This window comes from Anolis sagrei, chromosome 9 (genome assembly GCF_037176765.1).
Source record: "Anolis sagrei isolate rAnoSag1 chromosome 9, rAnoSag1.mat, whole genome shotgun sequence".
NCBI lineage: Eukaryota > Metazoa > Chordata > Lepidosauria > Squamata > Dactyloidae > Anolis > Anolis sagrei.
In genome coordinates this window covers 23,989,430-24,013,425 of record NC_090029.1, presented here as the reverse complement: position 1 = coordinate 24,013,425, position 23,996 = coordinate 23,989,430, and the positions used below count along the sequence as shown (strand labels likewise).

The 23,996-nt window shown below is 43.4% G+C and overlaps 1 protein-coding gene across 2 annotated transcripts in view; it reads left to right on the top strand.

Annotated features, from left to right (window-relative positions):
• CORO2B (coronin 2B) overlaps positions 1–23,996 on the top strand; it is a 67,462-nt gene that overhangs the window by 20,146 nt on the left and 23,320 nt on the right. Inside the window, exons 1-2 of one of the 2 annotated variants that reach the window (XM_060755388.2) lie at positions 4,629–4,970; positions 9,979–10,179. In XM_060755388.2, coding sequence (XP_060611371.2) covers positions 9,979–10,179 — 201 coding nt within the window. In that variant the 5' untranslated portion in view covers positions 4,629–4,970. Of the gene's footprint in view, positions 1–4,628; positions 4,971–9,978; positions 10,180–23,996 lie in introns of those variants that run through there. The other variant, XM_060755387.2, reaches the window with a different exon arrangement.

The following is a 23,996-nucleotide window of genomic DNA, read 5'->3' as shown; positions in this document are numbered from 1 at the left end:
AGCCTCCATATCATCTTCCTCCTCCATCTTCCTGCTCCTCCTCTTCTTCACCCCTTTCCTCCTCCTCTATGCATCCTTTGTGTTGGGTGGCAGGAACCATGTGCAATGGTATGTGCATCTTAACGTGCAACTGAATGTATAACCCACTGCTTATATTCATACAATGGATGCATGCAGTGAGCACATGCATGCAGATCTGCACAACTGATGTAACTATAACCTTGAATGGAATGTCAATATACAGTAAGATTCCAACCTGTCTATCTCTCTGTCCATCCATCCACTCTTTCATTCATCCAGTCATCTAGCCATCTCTCCATCTGTGCATCCATCCATCCATCCATATAATCATCCACCCATCTCTTATCCATCCAGCTGTGTGTCCGTCCATCCATCCATCCTCTCTCCATCTCTCCATCCATCTCATCCATCGATCTCATCCATCCAGCCACCTATCCATTCATCTCTCCATCTATCAGTCCATTTCTCCATCCATCCATCTTTTCCATCTATGCACCCATCTCTCCATCCATCTCATCCATCCACCTATTCGCCCGTCTGTCCATCCAACCATTTCTCCATCTCTCCATCCATCCATCCATCTCACCCATTTAGCCATCTACTCATCTGTCCATCCATCTCTCCAGTCAACCATCTAGTCACCTCTCCAGTCAACCATCTAGCTATCTGTCCATCCACTCATCTTATCCATCCATCTCATCCACCCATCCATCCATCTATCCTACTCACCCATCCATTCATGCCCCTGTTACTTAAGGTGTATAGTCAACCCAATCCTGTTTAGAAGGTCACTGAATGAACAATCCATTGTTTATATGCATACAATGTTATGACCATCATAGGCAATTGGATTTTTCCAAGATCCATTAACATGGTTCCACTTCCATTAATGTGAAGCAAATGTAGACATTCCACACCAGGAGAAGATCCACCAACGGAAAAAGAAGCGTTCTCATTTTCACATTCTCAGGGTGGGAAAAAAAAAATTCTTCATTCCCAGTGATCTCCATGTAAACTCAAGCTACACAAACACATGCCGTCCGGCTTCGAGGGAGTGGGAGTAATTTTGGACGGCAGGAAGGGAACACTTTCCAATTCATCCTTGTTGAGATGCCAAGACCCTGGGGGTCCGTCGCCTCAAAAGTGTCCCCTCTCCATAAGCGCCAATAGCCTGCTTTTCCCAAGGAGAAGGCTGTGTTTCCTGGCCAATAAGAAGCCAATGGCTTTCTTCCTTGTGCCAACGTTGGTGAGTTGCATTCACACCAATTAACAGGAAAGCGCTTTCCTGGCTCTGTCCCATGCTGACATTATGATCCAGTCTGCCAACGGTGAACATGAATGGGGCTTTGGGCAAGCATAAATGATTTCCCACGACTTTTGCTGAACCTATTGAATTTTGGCTCAAAACAGGCACCTCTCTATCTACCTCCCTATCTTCTCTGCTGCTTTTAACACATCCCAATTTCTCTCTTTCCCTCCTGCTTTCCTCTTTAGCCCAATTCAGTTGCTGCAAACCGACTTCAGGATACAAATGCACAGCCAGCTCTCCACTTTTGCAATGTGTATGAGTGCAGGACACTTGCAAAAGTAGACAAACCATGTATTTTCATAATAATAATAATAATAATAATTATTATTATTATTATTATTATTATTATTATTTGTACATAACAACACAGCACACATACATATTAATTCCACGTCTCTGGGATTTGTCTCTGAATATCAGGCTCTAAACTCTGGTTTGTACAAAACTAGCTCTGTCTTCCCTTAATGAGCCTCATTTCTTTCTTTCTCGATTGTTTCCTCTGGATCATTTGCCCAGCAGCAGCCTTTCTCTTTCGCCTTTAATTAGTCAGTTCCTGTTCCTTCTAGTCACCAGACTTGGTCATTAATTCAATGCATTCCTCTGTGTGATTGCAACTGCAAAATCGCATTTTTTTTATAAAGATACCACTTGGCTGGACCCTGGAAAAACCCGGAAAGGCTTTGTTATTTTTTTATGTTCAGGAAAAGCCTTATTAATATGAGAAGCAACTCATAATCTGTTTGGACAGAAAAGGTTGAAGAGGGAGCCACTAATTAAAAGGGGAAGGGTCCTTCCAAAAAAGCCAAAAGCATTTTTAAAGCATTTTAAGTAGCATGATATTAATGAGCATGACTAGAAGAATCAGAAGATAACATGGCAGCATTGGATATGTATTGGTTCCGAAAAGTGAGGAAAGATGCACAATCCAACTTCAGTCGGTGATGCGGTCTGTTGTTTGCTCCATTCTGGTCTAATAGGTCAGCTGTGAATTGCACAATCAAATACATAGACATTTGGGCTTTTTACATCTGCAGGTGTAATGGACACCTCCACATTCAGTGCACATGCATTTGTACTTAGGATTAACATGTGCAATGTTACACTGTGAGTCATTCCTTTCGAGCTGAAGCCCAATGTTCTGCATTGGGCAAAATTTCCAAACCCTTCCGTAGATGAACTTATGCATCTGTCAGGCTCCAAGAGCATCCCAGAATCCATCCATCTATCCCAACTAATCTATCTATATAATCTATCTGTCCAACAAAATGTAATCTTATCTATCTACCTATTCATCCATCTATCTTTTATCTTATCTATCCTATCTAGCTAGCTAGCTATCCTGTCTATCTATCCATCCATCCATCTATCCATCTGTCTATCCCAGTGGTTCTCAACCTGTGGGTCCCCAGATGTTTTGGCTTTCAATTCCCAGAAATCATAACAGCTGGTAAATTTGCTGGGATTCCTGGGAGTTGTAGGCCAAACATCTGGGGACCCACAGGTTGAGAACCACTGGTCTATCCTATCTAATCTAATTCATCTAACATAACGTAATCTTATTTATTTATCTACCTATCCATCCATCTTATCTTATCTATCCTATCCTATCTATCTTTCCTGTCTGTCCATCCATCCATCTAATCTACCTACCTACCTACCTATCTATACATCTGTTTTATCTAATCTATCAATCTCATCTAACATAACGCAATCTTATTTATCTACCTATTCATCCATCTATCTTTTATCTTATCTATCCTAGCTAGCTAGCTAGCTAGCTATCCTGTCTGTCTATCTATCCCATCTAATCTATCTATCTAATTTATCTAACATAACGTAATCTTATTTATTTATTTACCTACCATCCATCTTATCTTATCTATCCTGTCTATCCATCTAATCTATCTATCTATCTATTTATCTATCTACCTACCTACCTATCCATCCATCTATTTTATCTGATCTAGCTATCCAATGAAATATAACATATTGTCGAACGCTTTCATGGCCAGAATCACTGGGTTGTTGTAAGTTTTTTTCAGGCTATATGGCCATGATCTAAAGGCATTCTCTCCTGACGTTTCGCCTGCATCTATGGCAAGCATCCTCAGAGGTAGTGAGGTCTGTTGGAACTAGGAAAAAGGGTTTATATATCTGTGGAATGACCAGGGTGAGGCAAAGGACTCTTGTCTGCTGGAGCTAGGTGTGAATGTTTCAACTGACCACTTTGATTAGCATACAATGGCCTGACTGTGCCTGGAGCAATCTTTTGTTGAGAGGTGATTAGATGTCCTTGTTTGTTTCCTCTCTGTTGTGCTGTTGCAATTTTAGAGTTTTTTAATACTGGTAGCCAGATTTTGTTCATTTTCATGGTTTCCTCCTTTTCGTTGAAATTGTCCACATGCTTGTGTATTTCAATGGCTTTTCTGTGTAGTCTGACATGGTGGTTGTGAGAATGGTCCACCATTTCTGTGTTCTCAAATAAAATGCTGTGTCCAGGTTGGTTAATCAGGTGCTCTGCTATGTCTGACTTCTCTGGTTGAAGTAGTCTGCAGTGCCTTTCATGTTCCTTGATTTGTGTTTGGCAATGCTGCGTTTGGTGGTCCCTATGTAGACTTGTCCACAGCTGCATGGTACACGGTAGACTCCTGCAGAAGTGAGAGGATCCCTCTTGTCCTTTGCTGAACGGAGCATTTGTTGGATTTTCTTGGTGGGTCTGTAGATAGTTTGTATGTTGTGTTTCCTCATCAGCTTCCCTATGCGGTCAGTGGTTCCCTTGGTATATGGAAAGAACACTTTTCCTCTGAGTGGATAATATAACGTAATCTTATTTATCTGTCTATCCATTCATCTTATCTCTTATCCATCCATCCATCCATTTAATATATCTAATCTATCTACCTGTCCATCCCTCCATCTATCTAATTTTATCTAATCTAATCTATCCTGCCTATCTATCTATCTATCTATCTATCTATCTATCTATCTATCTAATCTTTCCATCCATCCATCCTATCTAATCTATCTTATCCTATCTATCTATCATCTATCATCTATCCTTTCTCTCTCTCTTTTATGTGTAGATCTTCGCACTTTTGTGAACACCACAGGCATTGGATTTTTGCAAGATCCAGTAATTGCCTGTACAAACGCATGCACAGCTCTATCCTCATTGGCTTTGGGAGCAATCGATATTCTAAATGTCATCTACGGTCAACGCTGACCTTGGCATGACAAGGAGAATGACCCATGACCTGGGGCAGTCTGGAGGTGGCTCTCCATTTCTGGCCATTTGTGGCCTTCAAAACTCCCTGAACCCAGTCCCGCCTTGCCTCCCTGCCTCCCTTGTTTCATAGAGGCTGCCTGCCGCATTCTTCGTTCTCCATCGCCTTGGGAATTGAACTGGATTTTATTTTATTGACCTGGGAGGAAGTCCCGGCTGCAGTCTGCTGGAAAGGCACTTTGTCTGGCAGGATGCATAATTGAAGCCGTATAGATCCTTTTAAGTGCTTCTTGGGCGGGTAATGGACCCTCTGCGGTGAGCCGGCGGCAGCCGTTCTCCTCTGACCCGGCAACACTCTGTGCCTGAAAGCTTTTTCTGTGCGGTGCCTCCATGCTCCCTGTCCTTGGTGCCTGAAAGGTGAGCTCCTTCCAGTAAGACCCATCCCTCCCAATGGTTTGTTGTGTTACTGTTTGTCCAGGTTTTATTTGGAACACTGTTGAAGGTCTGGAACCATTTCCCGGAAACACCTCCAGCTCCTTCCATGTCAGTTGGGCAAGGGAATCTGTGCCAGGTCTTTGTTTTGGAGCTTTGGGAACTGTCCAAAATCCTGAAGCCCATCTGCTCAGTAGATTCAGCACCATGGAGAGCTCCTGGGGTGCAACCTAGATCCATTGGTTCTTTGACTTAATGGCTTGGCAAAATTTCCCAATGCAGATGGTTTTCTTTTCATTTCGGCCAGGGGTTCTACGTAGCATGATAGATTAAAATCCAGTATCCACCCCCCCCCCCCCTTTTTAGCACAATTTCCCAGTTTGTCATTGATGACTTTGTCACAAGTGATTGTCTTCCTGTTCTTGTTGGCTCTATTTCAAACTCTTAAGCTTCCAAAATGCAAATCATGTGCATGTTGGAAATGGTCGTCACAAACCGAGAACAGCCCTCCATTTCTAATTTAAAACGTCATAGCAAATAGCCCTGTGTTGGCTTGGTTTGATAGTCACCAAGTTGGGTGCTATGTTGAAGTCAACCAAAGTAAGTTGCATTTCAGGTTCTGCTGAATATAGATGAACATATTTAAAATTAATACATAACCATGAGTAATATTAATAGAAACAATTTAACCAGTTTGACTAAAGTACAAATTCTTGTAATTTCACGTTTTTATTCATCACCTCAATGAAGTAAGCACAAGGCATGTAATAGGTTGGTAGTTGCCTTTGCTTAAGGAGGGGAAAATTTGAGTATGTTTTTGATTTTTTCTTTATTTTTATCATTATTACTATCAGTATGTCAACCTAAACATCCAAGCCAAGTTCACATCAAACACACAAAATCATCAAGGAGAAACAAGGAGGGAGGGAGGGAAGGAGCATAGAAGGAAGGAAGGGACGGATAGAAGAAAGAAAGGAGGGAGAGAGAAGGAAGGAAGGAAAGCAGGAAGAAAGGAGTGAGAGAAGAAAGAAAGAAAGAAAGAAAGAAAGAAAGAAAGGGAGGGAGGGAGGGAAGCATGGAAGGAGGGAAGGAAGGACAGAAAAGAGGGAAGGAAGAAGGAAGAAGGAAGGAATGAGCATAGAAGGAAGGAGAGGAAGAAAGGGATGGAAAGAAGAAAGAAAGGAGGGAAGGAAGGAAAGCAGGAAAAAAGGAGTGAGAGACGAAAGAAAGAGAGAGGGAGGGAGGGAGGGACAGAAGAATGGAAGGAGGGAAGGAAGGACAGAAAAGAGGGAAGGAAGAAGGAATGAGCATAGAAGGAAGGAGAGGAAGGAAGGAAGGAAGGAAGGGACGGATATAAGGAAAGAAGGAAGGAAGGAAGGAAGGAAGGAAGGAGCAAGAGAAGAAAGAGAAAAAGAAAGAAAGAGGGAGAGAGGGAAAGAAGGAGGGACAGAAGAATGGAAGGAGGGAAAGAAGGACAGAAAAGAGGGAAGGAAGCAGGAAGAAAGGAGTGAACATAGAAGGAAGGAGAGGAAGGAAGGAAGGGACAGATAGAAAAAAGAAATGAAGGAAGGAAGGGACAGATAGAAGAAAGGAGGGAGAGAGAAGGAAGGAAAGCAGGAAGAAAGGAGCAAGAGAGGAAAGAAAGAAAGAAAGAAAGAAAGAAAGAAAGAAAGAAAGAAAGAAAGAGAGAAGGAAGAAAGGAAGGAGCGAGAGAAGGAAGGAAGGAAGGAAGGAAGGAAGGAAGGAAGGAAGGAAGGAAGGAAGGGAGTGTGAGAGAGAATGAAGGAAGTCGGGAACGAAAGAAGGAAAGACAGAAGGAAGGGAAAGAGATACTTCTTCTTGAGAGCCCTGGTAGGCAGAAAAGTGATCGCGAAATCCCTTTAATGAATATTAAATAAAACCAATGGAGGCTGAGAGGTGGGAGAAAAGCAGTGGAGAAAAGGAAGTCCTATGATATAAAGTATAGAGGGCTGCACAGAAGGACAGCAAATAGACTGTTTTGCAGAGGGAAATTGGCCACAGCAGCCCTTCCATTTTACAAAGCAGGACAGGAGGAAATGTGGCTCATCTTAGGAGAAAAAAACAGGCAGTACTAATAGTCTGGAGACAAAGCCCTGAAAGGAAATGCTTTTTGTTTTGAAAAGCTTTAAGAATCAATGTGGAATGTGCAATGCCCTCTCCATTGTGTCGCCTTCCTGCTGGCCATCTGCGAGAGAGAAGGATCCTGTCTGCAACAATGGACGCTTTGCCAGCATTTCCTCGTCAATAGGATTTTTAATTGTTGGGAAGTTTGGAACATTCTTTGATGAACATTAAAGGCCTGAGTGGTTCCTTCAAAGGTGGACTCAGGGGCACTTTTTCATCCCAGCAAAGACATAAAGCAAGAGCAAAGATCGAAGAGAGGAAATGCCTGCGGTGTGTCCTACAAAATAGGGGAAAGAAGGCAAACGACAGCTCCCAGGATTCCAAAGACATCTAAAGTGGTGTCAAACCGCATTAACTCTGCTGTGTAGATGCACCCATCGTTGCCATCCCTTTCGTCCAAATGTCCAAACTTTTGAGAACGATCCATCCGATCCATCCGGACAAAAAGAAGCTGAGGAACAATAACAAAAAAATCCCAGCTCCTTCATATGCAAAGCAAGTGAGGCTCAAAGAGGAAAATGGCTTTTGATATTATAATTCTTTCCTGGAAGAGGCAGGACTCAGCAAATCCTATGATAATTGGAGCCGCCTGACAAGGGATGGAAGGGCCCTTTACATGCGCTTTAGCTCTCCTTAGAAATGATTTATTCGCAAGCGGATTTCAAAAACTGAAATCTCAGCATCATATAGACTTAAGAGCAAACAATGCTAGGGATGTTTTATATGAGAAGCAGAAATGGAGAGGAGGAGAAGACAGGTCGCCCCCTCCTTTGCCCCATTTGAAGTGATAATGCAAAAATCCATCGCTGCATTTCTTGCATGTCTGGAGAAAAGCGAAGATGCAAAGCAGATGAATTGGCCATTCATTCCCAGTTTGTGGCTGGTTGCTGCTTTTTCCCCTGGAGTTGATGGCATGATTGTTTCCCATTTCCCCAGAATGTCATTTTGGGTGAAACCAAAGGGTCCTTTACATGTGTTTATGCCAGGCATGGGACAGCTTCGACCCTCCCCCAGGTGTTTTGGACTTCAACTCCCACAATGCTATGGAACCCAAACTAGGAGTTGTGGCTTGGTGAAACACCAGCATTCTTTGAGTGTAGAGAAGGCTGAAGGCCACGCCAAACTACAACTCCCATCGCATTGAGCCATGGTAGTTTAAGTGGTGCTCGACTGGATTCACTCCTGCATTAGTTGACCTTCAAGGGCCTCCTGTCCAATGGAGTCCCTGCCCTTTTTTCTTGCACATGGGAGGCATTGAGTGATGAGCAAGACTGAAAGCTCACTTCCTTTCTCTCGATTCCTTTCTCCACAAAGGCACCAAGGAGTCACGAGTCTCTCCCCAAAGACTTCTGGAAAAGCCCTTGGTGAGAGAGCTCACATGTCTTGTCTTGAGAGGCTCACATGACCCCAAGGAGTTCTCCTTGGAAAGAACGGACTTTCTTCCTTTTGAGGGAGGACTCCAGAAGCACCATTCTGGTGAAGAAAGCAGCTAGCCTGAAACATATGGCCCCAGGGCAGAGTCATAATCCTCATCTTCCTCCTTTTCTTCCTCTACTTTCTCTACTTCTACCTCTTCTTCTTCCTCCTCTTCTTCTTCCTTCCCTTCTTTCTCTTCTTCCTCCTCCCCTTTTTCTTCCTCCACTTCCTCCTCTACATCCTCTTCTTCCTCTACCACCTCTTCTACATCTTCCTCCTCTTCTTCCTCCTCCTCCTCCTCTTTTCCTCTTCTACTTCCTCTTCTTTCCATCCTCCTCCTTCTCTACATCTTCTTATCTCCTTCCTCTCCTTCCTCCTCTTTTTCTCTTCTTCCTTTTCCTCTTCTTCTTATTCCTCCTCTTTCTCTTCCTCCTCTTCTTCATCTTGTCTTCTTTTTCTTCTCTCCTTTTCCCCTCCTCTTCCTCTACATCTTCTTCTCTCCTCCTTCTTCTTCTTTCTTCCTTTGCCTCATATTCCTTCTCATTATCCTCTTTCTCTTCTTCCTTCTCGTCCTCTCCTTCTTGCTCCTCTTGTTCCACTTTCCTCTCTTAAAAGGGATTCATTTTGCTGCCCCTTTGGTTGTTCTTGCAAACAGCCCTCTGTCCAAAGGGATGCACCTATCTCATCCTCCTGATGCAGTAAAACTTGCCTTTCCCAGCTATGGTCAGGAACAGCAGGTTTATGGCAATTATGGAAAGGGAAAGGGAGGTGGACTCCCATTATCCCTGGGGTCTTGTGTTGAGACAAATTCAGGAGGCTGGCTTAGTTCAGATGCCTTTAAGAGGAGAATCTGGTAAGGATTGTGGCCAAATTAATTGCTGTAGGCAGGGATCTATATAAGGAAATGATGATGATGATGATGATGATGACGATGATGATGATGATGATGCATTTTATTTATTGCTTGCCTCTCCTGATGGCTCAAGGTGGGATACAAGAAATTCAAAAATAAATGAACATAACAAGTCAATAAATTACTAAATTACATAGATAAACACACACATACACACCAGTATGTGTGTGTATGAGAAAACTTATACCAAGCACAGCTGCAGAATTGAGCTATAGTGGTAACAGAATGCAAATCAAAACTCATGATTGAAAGTTGACTGGTTTGGCCTGCCGGAAGAGATGGGTCATCAATTGTATTTTAAAATCTGACACTTTGTTTACCTTATTTATCTTATTATTATCAATAATTATTAATATTAGTATTCTGTTTCATGTTTTGGTTCTTGTAATCCTTTTCTGTTTGGATATTGTTATAGTTCTCCATTCCGGCTTCACTCTGTTTCCTTTTGTATACCATCCTGATATCACCAACAAAAGGTCGATTGTAAATAGGATCTCGATCTCTCGATTTGCCTTGCAGATGTCATGGCGGCCGCAGTATCGCAGCTCCAAGTTCCGGAACGTTTACGGCAAAGTGGCCAACCGGGAGCACTGCTTCGATGGGATCCCCATCACCAAGAACGTCCATGACAACCACTTCTGCGCCGTCAACACCAAATTCCTTGCTATCGTGACGGAAAGCGCCGGAGGGGGAGCCTTCCTTGTCATCCCATTGGAACAAGTAAGCCCTCTCTTGCTGTCTCTGGCTTCAAATAGACCTTTGTTCGGTCCAATGGGCTGTCCTTTCAACCCCAAACTGGATGAGGGGAAGACTTCCTTTCCGTTTGGCAAATTCCAAAAAAAAAAAAAAAAAAAAAGCTTCTCCATTTGGAAACTGAAGCTGGTCACGCTTCTCATGTCTGGCATCTCAAGATCTGAACTCCTCCAAAATTCAAACTGGAGAGAGTGGGTGCATCTACACGGTAGAATGGATATGTTTTGGGATTGCAAAGGAATGATTTGGAGATGCAAAAAGGAATGACTTTGGATTGCAAAGGAGTGATTTGGGATTGCAAAGGCATGACCTGGGCTTACATAGTGTTAATTTGGGATTGCAGCTCATCTTGGTTCCCTGACTTAAAACTGCAGATGCCCATACCTCCCTCTCCTTCTCCCAGGGTGCAACTACACTGTGGAATTAATGCAGTTTAGTGACACTTGAATGGCTGTGGCCCAAGACTATAGAATCCTGGGAATTGTAGTCATACAAAGCCTTTCTCTGTCAACTAGTACAAACTATAATTCCCAGGACTCCATAGCCTTGAACCACGGCTGTTCAAGTGGTGCCAAACTGCCTCCATTCTATAGTCTAGACAAGACACAGGCAGACTTGGGCCCTCCAGGTGTTTTGGACTTCAACTCCCACAACTCCTGGCCTCAGGCCCCTTTTCCCCCTCAGCCTCTTTAGCAATGCAAATACAGGGATTCCAAGACCCCAAACCCAACGCGCTTCTGGTCCCAGGCATTTTGGATCAAGGAGACTCAAGCTGAAGGTTAAAGCATCTGGACGGCTTGAAATGCATGCCATGCTCCACCGTGCATGTTAGCTCGTTTTCCTGGAATCGCTTGTGCGCCTGTTGAGGCGATTTGCCAGACATGCCAGTGTAGGTTTTAAAAATTAAAGCATGCAAGTCTGGGTCATGAAATTTTAAACAGCAAGCCATTTCAGGGGGACTTGAGAGGGCCATTGGGAGCACTCAGGGGCACCTGTCAGCAATGCCTGAGTCATTCCTAGCATTGTTTGCACCTGGAAAGGTAGGAGGTGTGTCTCTTGGCAGCTGGAGGGCAAAGGGGTGACTTTGGGTTGCAAAAAAGAGTGGTTTGAGATTGCAAAGGAATGACCTATGATTGCAAAAAAAAAGAGCGATTTGGGATTGCAAAAAGGGATGATTTTGAATAGCAAAGGATTGATGTGTGATTGCAAACAGGAGTGATTATAGATTGCTAAAGAAACTGATTTGGAATTGCAAAAAAGAATGATTTTGGATAGCAAAGGAATGACCTGAGATTCCAAAAAGGAGTGATTTGGGATTCCAAATGAATGATCTGAGATTCCAAAAAGGAGTGATTTTAGACCACAAAGGAATGACCTGAGACTGCAAAAAGAAGTGATTTAAGATTGCAGAGGAGTGATTTGATATTGTAAAAGGAAGTGATTTGGGATTGCAAAAAGGAGTGATTTGGGATTGCAAAGGAATGCCCGAGATTGCAAAAAGGAGTGATCTGGGATTGCAAAACAAATGAATGACCTGAGATGACAAAGGAGTGATTTGCTGTGATTTTTTGCTCTGAATATGTTTGAATGGATTTTGACTGGAAATTTTAATATGGTTATGTTTAATTCTGTTTCAGTGTATGCATACGTGTATATTTTAAATTATGTGGTCATACTTTTAATTGTAAGCTGCTTTGAATCTTCTTTGGGAGAGATAAAGCGGCGTATAAATAAACATAACAACAACAGCAACTATAACAATAACAACTCTGGCACACGCCAGTTGAGATGGTCCCAGTGGTGATCGGCACACTGGGTGCAGTGCCTAAAGACCTTGGCCTGCACTTGATAACAAAATCACCATCTGTCAGCTGCAAAAAGCCACCCGACTCAAATCTGCATGGATTATTTGCCGATACTTCACATAGTCCTAGACACTTGGGAAGTGTCTGACATGTTATCCAGTACAAAAGCCAGCAGAGTGATCTTGTTTATTATGTACCAATCTTGTTGTATATCTAATAATAATAACAACAACAACACAAGCCAGTAAAGGTGGTCCCAGTGGTGATCGGCACACTGGGTGCAGTGCCTAAAGACCTTGGCCTGCACTTAAACACAATTGGTGCTGACAAAATTACCATCTGCCAAAAGGCCACCTTACTTGGATCTGCACGCATTATTCACTGATACATCACACAGTCCTAGACACTTGGGAAGTGTCCAACTTGTGATTCAATACAACAGCCAGCGGAGTGACCTTGTCTGTTGTGTTTCAAATAATAATAATAATAATAATAATAATAATAATAATAATAATTTATTAATCATAAAGGCCACCTTACTTGGATCTGCACGCATCATTCAAAAATACATCACACAGTCCTAGATGCTTGGGAAGTGTTCGACTTGTGATTTTGTGATACGAAATCCAACATTTATATCTCATTTGCTGTGACATACTGTGCTTTTGTGTCATAATAATAATAATAATAATAATAATAATAATAATAATAATAGATTGTAAAGGAGTGATTTGGGATTGCAAAAGTAATTGATTTTGGATCAGAAAGGGGGTAATTTGGGATTGCAGCTGGTCTTGGTTCCCTGCTTTACAACTACGGTCGCTCATGTCTACCTCTCCCTTTCTCAGGGTGCATCTACACTGTGTAATCAGTGCAATTTGATACCACTTTCATGGTCATGGCTCAGTGCTGTGGAATCTTGGGAGTTATAGTTTGCCCTCTTTGGGGGAGATGACCTTGTGACATCACAAGTGCTCTGATTCGTATCATGGGCGCAGATCCTTAGCTCTTTTCCTTGCAGGGCCCCTTCAGAAGGACTCCCTGGTGGATCGGGCCCTTTGTCTTTACACCAATTCTCCCAGTCGTGCCTTTGTTGAAGAATGTGCTCCTTTTTCCTTCAACAGATCATATTTGCTTTGCCTTGAGCCGGCTTCCGGTGCGTGCGGCAGAGTGGGAGGCTTTTTTGGCTTTGGGTGAAGGACACAGAAGCGTTTTCTTTTTAAATGTCTGATCCGCCGGGCGGGGGAACAGATGCCCCGAGAGAGAAGGCAATGTTCTGGATGGTGGGAAACAGCCATTCTCATACAACGTGGCTCTTGAATCTCATCTGCTCCTTCTCTGGAGTTTCTAGGTTACCTTAATTTCTTTCTGCTAAATATGGAAGCATATTAATTGGAAAAATGGGGGCTGCTGGTTTGGAAACGCTCTCGCTGAGCGCCGTAAAACTAAACCAGATACTCCTTTGTCCTTATTAATGATGTAAATGCTATCTCCAACACTATATTTAATCCACGTCCGGAGACTTGAGCCCAGAAAACCCACTTTGCCCAGTGTTTCACAGGTGAAAACAAGGGTGCCTCTGAGCATAAGAACATGTCCCAATGTTTATTTATTTATTTGGAACATTTGTACCCCGTCCTATCTCAATCTCCGAAGAGAGGCTCAACGTGGCTACCAACAGGCAACAATTCGATGCCAAAACAATAAATACATAATAAAATAAAATCCATACATACAAATCAATATAAATATAAATTAAAAACAGTTCACCAAGTTAAAACATCAGCCATATCCATCCAAAGTTGCAGTCCAGTTGCCTTCCCAGCTGCATTCTCTGGCCATCCCAGGCTTTTTGAGGGTCATGGCTTTGTCCTATGGAAGCCTGGGCTTTATAGTTTGGCAAGGTGCTTAGGATCCTTCCTACTTTTTTTGGAGGATTTTGTGCATGGTCTTTCAGGTTGCTTCAACTTCATATCTCCTGCAGAATGCATTGAAGGATTTTGGGGCTCAACCTCTTTGGTTGCGTCAAACTCTATTAATCCTACTGTGTAGATAAGGGGCCCTCATACTTTTAAAGCAGAGGGCAAGCTCATGTCACTTTGACTGTTGAGGGGCCAGAATATAGGTTGTTGTTGTTGTTGTTGTTGTGTGCCTTGAAGCCATTTCAGACTCAGAGCGACCCTAGGGTCTCACAGAGTTTTCTTTTTGAGATTGATTCAAAGGGGATTGACCTTTGTTTCCTGCTGAGGCTGAGAGAGTGTGACTCAGTTAAAGCCACCATTCAAACTCAAACTGCTATTTCATGCTTTCTGGATTCTTTCCCTCTTTTTTTCCTACCTCCTTCTCTTCCTCCCTTTCTTCTCTTCCTTCCCTTTCTCTTTCCAAGCAACTTTTCTTCCTCCCTTTCTTCCCTTCTTTCTTTTTCTTACCTACTTTTCTTCCTCCCTTTCTTTCTTCCCTTTCTTTTTGCTACTTTCTTTTCTTCCTCCCTTTCTTCTCTTCCTTCCCTCTCTCTTTCCGATCTACTTTTCTTCCTTCCTCCCTTTCTTCTTTTCCTTCCCTTGCTCTTTCCGATCTACTTTTCTTCCTCCCTTTCTTCTCTTCCTTCCCTCTCTCTTTCCATCTACTTTTCTTCCTCTCCTTCTTCACTTCATTCCCTCTTTTTCCTACCAACTTTTCTTCCTCCTTTTCTTCTCTTCCTTCTTTTTTCCTACTTCCTTTTCTTCCTCCATTTCTTCTCTTTCTTTTTCCTACCTTCTTTTCTTTCTTGCTCTTTCTTTCTTTCTCCCTCTATTTTTGAGGGAGAAAGAATGGGGTGGAAAGGCTTCCCTCCATTTTGGAGAGAGATAGAAGAGAGGAAAAGAAAAGAGAATTAAGAAGCAAGAGGGGCGTGGAAAGGATGCCTTCAGTTTGGAGGAAATAGAGAGTAGAAGGGAAAGGAAAGAAGATTTAAGGAGCCAGAAGAAGGTGGCTGCACTGGCACTAGAAAAAGCAAGAAAGAAAAGAAAGTATGGAAAAAAGAGGGAATGAGAAAAGTAGGAAAGAAAGGTAGTCTCCAGTTTAGAGCAGTCATGGGCAAACTTTGGCCCTCTGGGTGCTTTGGACTCCAACTCCCACAATTCCTAACAGCCTCAGGCCCCTTTCTTTCCTCAGCCACGTAAGCGAAGTTTGCCCATGCCTGGTTTAGAGCAATGGTCGGGTAAACAACCTTATAGGGTTGGATACGGATCTTAGTTTGGGGACCCCTGGTGTAGACAAAACCCGGGTTTCAGACTAAACTTTAAACGAATGACTTAAGATGATGAATCTGCTTTTCCTCCCAAATAGTAATACCCAGCATTTAGATGAATACAGGCTTAAATCCAGAATGCCTTTGACTTCTCCGTGGTCCTGAAGACATCCCTGTTGGAAGAATGGGTGGCAGAGGGGAGATATTATCCAGCAAATGGACCCCTGAGTACTTTGCTTGCAGTAGCAGGAAGCAGTCACAGAGTGCATCTACACCAGGCATAGGCAAACTTGGGCCCTCCAGGTGTTTTGGACTCCAACTCCCACCATTCCTAACAGCCTCAGGCCCTTTCCTTGTCCCCCTCAGCCGCTTAAGCGGCTGAGGGGGACAAGAAAAGGGCCTGAGGCTGTTAGGAATAGTGGGAGTTGGAGTCCAAAACACCTGGAGAGGCCAAGTTTACCCATGTCTAGATTGATGCAGTTTGGCTTCACTTGAAATGTAATGCCTCACTTCTGTGGAATCCTGAGTGTAATAGTTTGCCGTTTTGGGTGGGAAAGGCCCCAGACCTTGCAGAACTACAGCTCCCACGATTCTATAGCACATCACCATGGCAGTTCAAGAGGTATCACACAACACTCTTTCACACTCCCTTTAACCTCAATCCTTTTGGAGCGCTTTCAAAATAATTTAGTCCACCAAATGTTGAACTCTGGGTCCACAGTTGCAAGGGCCGTTGGACCCCTGAAGGGCTTTGAAAGAGTTGCCAGAAACTTTTTGGATTCTTCTCTGCGGAGTATTTTGACCTCTTATGTCCTGTTTCGAGTGTATTATGAGGAGTGCTATTAATAATACATCCAGATGGGATTGTCTTTCCTGTTTGCTGAGTCAAATAGCATTCTGGGTTTCATTTTTGGCGCCTCGTGCCCCGGGTTCAAGCACCAGATCTTTCTCACCAGAGGCGAACACCAAAGGATGTTACAGAAGGAGAAAACCATGTCTACCTAGGAAGCCAATGACAAACTTATTTAGGTTTTATACACTGTCTGTTTCTTTGGCTCGTTTACTAGTTGCCTTTAGTTTGCATCTACACTATAGAATTAGTGTAGGTTGACCTCACTTTTACCGCCACGGAATCCTATGTTGAATTGGTTGAGATAGTAGAGGTGGATAGGTTCGTTCGCAAGAACCTGAAAGTCGTAAAGAACTTCCGAATTTTGACTTTTGAAGCCATTTTGAACCATGCAGAAAAGGTGGGGGTGGTGGTGGTGGGGGGGGGGGGGTAAATCCAAATTTGAACCACTAACTTTTTTAATGGAAATATTCCATAATGCTCGGATGTCTCCCAAGGTTATTTTAATTTTCAGAACCATTAAGCAACTTGGGTAAAGCCTAAAAAGTTTTATAATCTCATACTTTCCCTCCCCCAGTGATGCAAGGGAGGGATGAGGTGGGTGTGGCTAAGCACAGCCATTGTTGTAGTTTATGTAGGCCAGGCCCTGAATGGTAGAGATTGCAAAAAGCCCTGCTGTTAAACTACATTTCCCACACTGCCTTGCTGCTCATTAGCCAAAATGGCTGAAGGACCCATATAGCTGTCTGTAGCAGTCTTTGTCTAAATATAAAATAAACTGATTGAATCTGCAAAGGTATCTAAAGAAGGCAGCAAAGCAATAAGCAACTTTTGCAAAGCCAAGAGAACATAAACTGCTTAAAAACCAACCATTTCACTTTGGCCTGATTGCCATGAACAAGGCACTGGGGTAGCCAGCCAACACTTTATTTATTATTTTGGTTGCTTCTACCCCGCCCTTCTCACCCCGGAGGGGACTCAGGGTGGCTTACAAAAGCAAGGCACAATTCGATGCCCGCATCACATAACAACAAAAGACAGTAACATCAATTAATAAAAACAGCAATTCTGGCAATAACACAATTAACAGAAACAATAATTATTATAGGCAAAAACAACCATAAAACCAATAAGAACAATAAAACCAATACAAACCTCATTGACGGTCAGCGTTTCACAATCTCATAGTTCAAATTCCAATTCCACAATTGCCAGTCCTATCTATCTGGTTGTCATGTCTAAATGTCAGATTGCCCAAAGGCCTGGTCCCACAACCACGTCTTTATCTTCCTCCTGAAGGAGAGGAGGGATGTTGATGCCCTAATTTCCCCCAGGAGTGAGTTCCACAGGTGGGGGGCCACCACTGAGAAGGCCCTGCTCCTTGTCCCCACCAGCCTCACTTGTGATAGCGGTGGGGCCGAGAGCAGGGCCTCCCCAGATGATCTCAATTCCTGGGGTGGGACGTAGAGGGAGATACATTCGGACAGATACACTGGACCGGAACCGTAAAGGGTTTTGTAGGTCAAAACCAGCACCTTGAATTGTGCTCAGAATTGAACCGGCAGCCAGTGGAGCTGACACAGCAGGGGGGTGGTGTGCTCCCTGTATGTCGCTCCGGTAAGCAATTTGGCTGCCGCTCGCTGGACCAGTTGAAGTTTCCGAACAGTCTTCAAGGGCAACCCCACGTAGAGTGCGTTGCAGTAGTCTATATGGGATGTAACAAGAGCATGGACCACTGTGGCCAGATCAGACTTCCCAAGGTACGGGCGCAACTGGTGCACAAGTTTTAATTGTGCAAAAGCTCTCCCGGCCCCCGCTGAGACCTGGGGTTCCAGGCTCAGCGATGAGTCCAGGATCACACCCAAGCTGCTTTACGTCAGTAAGTAATGATAAAATAAAATGATGGATTGCATCTGCAAATAGGAATGAATAAATGGATGGATGTGTCTTGGGGGTCCTCTCCAACTCAGTAAAGAAATCAAATGGATGTCAAGAGAGTTTGGATGGTGACTTTCTGCCCAGAAGAAGGGGGTCAGTCTAGATGTCTCTTGATGGGGTCTGTACTAGGATTTCTGTTCTCCGCCAATTTAACACAATTTATGCCACATATACAAAGTTTCTGGAGTGGAACAATTATGTTCAAAGTGAAGACCACCTGATGAAACAGGAAATTACACTTTCAAATCAGGAACAGATTTTCTTTATTATTTAAAAATGTTTTAATAAAAAAATTGAAAATTCACCAAAAATCCATGGATAAGTCAAAAAATATGAAGTTTGGTGAGCTGACAATAGTCCATAAGTTCTACCACTGTAGCAAGTTTCATCAGGATTGGCCTAAAAATGAGGGAGGGAGAATCCCCTGAAGTTTCCCCAGTGCTGTTTTTTTCCTACTGCCATTAACGAAGTGATTCGGAAGTTTTGGAAAGTTTTGAAGTTTTAAAAAAACAATTCGGAAGTGACTTTAGAATTGAACCACCAGCGCCTCTACATCCGAAACCATTTTTAACCATTTTTGGATCAACCAAGCAGCCACAAAAAGTTTCAGGAGGATCACAACTACTTTTAAAGTAAGGACCTCACAATTAAACAGGAACAACACTTTCAAACCAAACAAGGCTTTCCTTCGGGGTCTCACTAGTTCGGACTCGGAGCTTTGTTTCTATTGAGTCAGAGGAGGGAGTGCAGCCACCCACAAAATCGCCAGCCCAGACAAGGGAGTGCAGTGTCAACAAGTTGTGATAGTCTCCAGGGAAGGTGCAGAGAAAATGCCTGCCTCTGAAAGCTCTGCAATAACAACCCTGTCTCGTTCTCATGGAGCCGGAGCTCATTTGTCCGACTTCTAATGGGACATGGTTAAGCCGAGAGTTCAACCCAGATTTGCTTTTCCCATCTTGAGAACGGGCACAAGGGCAAAAATATAAAATGAAGAATCCTACAGTTGGAAGAGCCTCCAAGGATCATCCAGTCCCTTTTGCCAAGCAGGAAGACACAACCTAAGCCCTCCTGACAGATGGCCATCCATCCTCTGCTTGGAAAGACTTTCCTTCTTTTACATTAACAAGTTCTTCCTAAGGTTTAGGTAGAGAAAACCTTTCCTGAAATTTGAATCCATGATTCCATTGTGTCCCAGTCTTTAGAGGAGTGGTTCTCAACCTGGGGGTTGGTACCCCTGTGGGGGGTGGCCAGGGAGTGTCAGAGGGGTCGCCAAAGACCATCAGAAAACACAGTATTTTCTGTTGGTCATGGGGGTTCTGTGTGGGAAGTTTGGTCCAATTCGATTGTTGGTGGGGTTCAGAATGCTCTTTGAGTGTAGGTGAATTATAAATCTCATCAAATACAACTCCCAAATGTCAAGGTCTATCTTCCCCAAACTCCACCAGTGTTCACATTTGGCATATTGAGTATTCATGTCAAGTTTGGTCCAGATCCAAACTTGACATGAATACTCAATATGCCCAAATGTGCTCTCTGGATGTAGGTGAACTACAACTCCAAACTCAAGGTCAATGCCCACCAAGCCCTTCCAGTGTTTTCTGTTGGCCATGGTAGTTTTGTGTGCCAAGTTTGGTTCAATTCAATCGTTGCTGGAGTTCAGAATGCTCTTTGATCAACACACAGTCTTCACAGAGTGAGGTTCCACTGGTGATGTAGTTTAACACAATGACCGTGGCTTCTCAATCTGTTGCAGCCTTCTTCCGCCTTCACAGCCGTTGTAACATGTACCATGTTATCCTCCGCCTGCTCCGCCGTTGAGGTCTTTGGGTCTTCGGACTGTGCTTGGTCTGGAACCTCCCCCGTGGCCACTCCTGGGAGTGCACAACTCCAGGTTTTTTTTGTTTTTTTTTTACAATACAATACAATTCTTTATTGATTAGTCAATTTTGACCATATCAAAACATACAAAACATACACATACAGTAAAACCATATATGAATACAAGGCATCATGGCCTACTGGCCTGTCAACCCACTCCTAAATAATTGAGCAACTACGAGATAAAAAGGTTAAAAGATTAAAATTGTTTAATTCCTTAAAATAGGGTTAGAGTGGGGGGCATGGGTAGGTAAAACTAGTGGCGTGTCCATATTAAGTTTTTAAGTTTGAGTTTTGTTGATGGCAGCAAGGTCGCCTCTCTCTGCTTCCATCTTCTCACGGATGGCCAGCGCTTTTTGGATAAAAAGGGTCAATTTTAAAATAGAGTTTTTATCTGAGCCCTGAAGGAGGATGTGCAATTTCTCCTTATTCTCTGAATAAGTATGATTCTCCAGCAGAGGCTCTTGGTAGTAAGACCGGATCCTGTTGTAGTAGGGACATTTTAAGAAAAAATGTTCTGAGTCCTCCCCTTCTGCATCTACCTCACGACACCCACAGGTTCTCCTCGTGTAGGGAATATTCTGATGTCGTCCCAACTTGGACTTAATGTCGAGCCGCTCAAATCTAGCCCGGGTAAAAAAAATTCTAATATAAAGTGGAAGTATAAAAGAGAGGTAATGTTCTATGCCCACATTACATTTAAATTTGGCCAGGTATGGAGTGGCTCTAGCTTGTGCTATGTTCATTAGATCATTTTGTGTAGCAATGTCGAGAGCTCTTTGGTATACAATTGAGCATACCTTTGCCCCAAAATTTGTTAAAAAACCTAACCTACTAACTGTGTGGCCAAATCTGCTAAGCCAAGATGACCACTCTTTGTGGTTTTCTTGTTCTAGAAGGCATAGGGCTGGGAGTCTGTGTGGTTGCATTTGTCTTATTTTGTACCACCAATTGATCTGCCTCTTCAGAATTGTGGTGGAGATTGGGGGTACTCCAGTCTCTGCTCTCACTGCAGCTGACAGGGATGATCTCTCCACACCTAAGCCAATTTTCAGGTGGCGCAGTTGGAATCTCTCTACCAATAAAGTGTCTTGCTCACCCCATATTTCAGCTCCATACAAAGCGATGGGGAACACTTTTGCCTTAAGAACCTTCAGAAAGGGGCGCAGAGAGCCCGGGTAATTGTGGTTGCATAATTTATGAATTGCCTGTGCAGCATTATCAGCTTTTGCAATACTTAGTTTTAGATGTTGGGTCCATGCCCCTGATGCCGCAAAATGAAGACCTAAGTATTTAAATGTCCTCACTTGCTCCACTTTGTGCCCGTCAAGGTGCCAGTTGGAAGCCTTAGCTTTCTTACCAAAAACCATTATTTTGGATTTTTTCTCCAGTTGTTGTGCCTACAGGTTCATCGGAACACGCAAGCCCCCTCACCACAACAAGGTGACAGTCCATCTATCAACCTTCTTTTCACCAAGCTAAACACATCCAGGTCCTTAAACTGCTTTTTACAGAGGTTCATGGTTTCCAGCTGTTTAATCCTTTTGATGAGCCTTCTCTGGATGTGGTGTTCCGACAACACATCCATGACTTTCATGACTGGAATCACTAGGTTGCTGTGAGCTTTCCAGGCTGAATAGCCATGTTCCAAAAGCATTCTCTCCTGGTGTTTCACCCACAGCTATGGCAGGCATCCTCTGAGATTGAGGGGTCTGTTGGAAACTAAGCAAGAGAGGTTTACATATCTGTGGAATGTTCAGAGTGAGAGAAACAACTCTTGTATCCTCGAGGCAAGGGTAAATGTTGCCATTGGCCACCTTGATTAGCATTTTATGGCCTTGCAGCTTCAAAGCCTGGCTGCTTCCTGCCTGGGGGAATCCTTTGTTGTAATGATGCTTGAGAATTGTCAGTTACGAGACCTTGAACTGGAACTCTGGACTATGATTTGGATTTGCGGAGTCAGGCTTGGTTGTGTTAATATTTTAAGGGCAAATATATTTAATGTATTTTATTGCTTTTTTAATGTATTTTTATTGCTGTTGACTTGTTTATGTGAATTGTTGTGTTCTAACTGTTTCTTTGTTGGCATCTAATGACTGCCAATTGTAAGTCATCCTGAGTTGAAAAGGACGGGATACAAACGCTCTAATTAAATAAATAAATAGCTGCCCCCAATTGTTTCCTATCTGGATTTCCCCTGTTTTCTTATGGTTGTTCCTTATTTCATTTCACATGGGATTGATATATCATTCCACAGATATATAGACCCCATTTGCCTAGCTTCCAACAGACCTCACAACCTCTGAGGATGCCTGCCATAGATGTGGGAGAAATGTCAGGAGAGAATGCTGCTGGAACATAGCTAGACAGCCCAGAAAACTCACAGCAACCCACTTCTCTGGATGCCTTCCATCTTGTCCATCTCCTTTTTGAATTGCTTTCCTTGGAATCGAAGACGGGGTTATTCCAGGTGTAGGTCTGGCCAAAGCAGAATAGAGGTGGCCTCAAACTTCCCTCGAACTTGACACTATTTTCTTCTTAGTGCGGCCTAGAATCGCATTTGCTCTTTTAACTGCATCACACTGTTGGCTCATGTGCATCTGGTGGTCTTGAAGCCGTTTACGTGGACTGTTTACAATATAGGTGTCACTTATCTATATCCTATATTACTTCCCTCCCTTTAAAGCAGGCATGGGCAAACTTGGGCCCTCTGGGTGCTTTGGACTTCAACTCCCACAATTCCTAACAGCCTCAGGCCCTTTCCTTTCCCCCCTCAGCCGCTTAAGCGGCTGAGGGGGAAAAGGAAGGGGCCTGAGACTGTTAGGAATTGTGGGAGTTGAAGTCCAAAGCACCCAGAGGGCCCAAGTTTGCCCATGCCTCGTCTAGACACTAGACTTATTTTAGTGCAGCCTAGAATCACATTGTTTTGACTCAGATCTGCTTTTAATATCCTGAGAATGGCCACACTTCGCAAAATCACAGAATCCTAGACTTGGAAGGGGCACCCAAAGGTCATCCAGTCCAGCCTGCATCAGCCAGGCAGGAAGGCACAATCCAATCCCTCCTGACAGATGCCCAGCATCTGCATAAAAACCGCAGCATATTCTTGGTGCAATTGATATTTCCGATCCTGTTGCCAACCTGGGCAGCGCAGCCAGGTTACTGCACTTCTGCAAGGTGCCTCCTGCCTGCGCCAAGTGATGTCAGAGGCAGCCGGCGCATGGACGCACATGTCTCCATGGCAACGCTGAAAATGCGGAAAGTGAGCGCCCAGAAACGGCTGACGAGAGTGACACCTTGGATGCTAAACGACAGGCTTTCATCTTAATGGTAATACATGCCTGTTCACACACACACACACACACATATATATATACACACACACACACACACATATGCATAGGGGGAGAAAAAGGTGGTATAAACTACGAACAGAAAAAAACCTTCCCAAAGGGAGTCCTGATTGCATCTAACTCTTGTCTGAGTACAGAAGCAGTTAGATGTCTCTTGTCCCATGCGGCGTGTTTGCATTCAAGTCCAAGGTTGCACACATGTCACTGCTGCAAAGGCACATTGTGCTTCCTGCACAGTTTGCATTGTGCTTTGGTGCACATACGTTATGCATTGCACATTTTCGAGCACATGCCATGCCCTTGATAGCATGTTCAAGTTACACTGATATTATTACACTATGTGACGTTTGTCCCTGGGTTAGAAATGCATTTCCTAATTGGCTCTGTCATAAAAACATCGGACAAGTTTATTAAACTGCAAAAAAATTTTGTTTCTGCGGGGAGGGACGTCCTGTTATAGCACATTTTGCAATAGTTTTTCAATGACTATTGCAACCCATTCAACCTAGTTTGTGGCAGCCACAATAACAACGTTTCAGGAGTAGAACAATTGCTTTCAAAGTCAGCACTGCACAATTAAACAGGAAACAACACTTTCAAACCTTCCTGCCGAAGCAGTACCTATTGATTGTGTCCAATTCTGGGCACCACAATTCAAGAGAGATATTGACAAGCTGGAATGTGTCCAGAGGAGGGCGATTAAAATGATCAAGGGTCTGGAGAACAAGCCC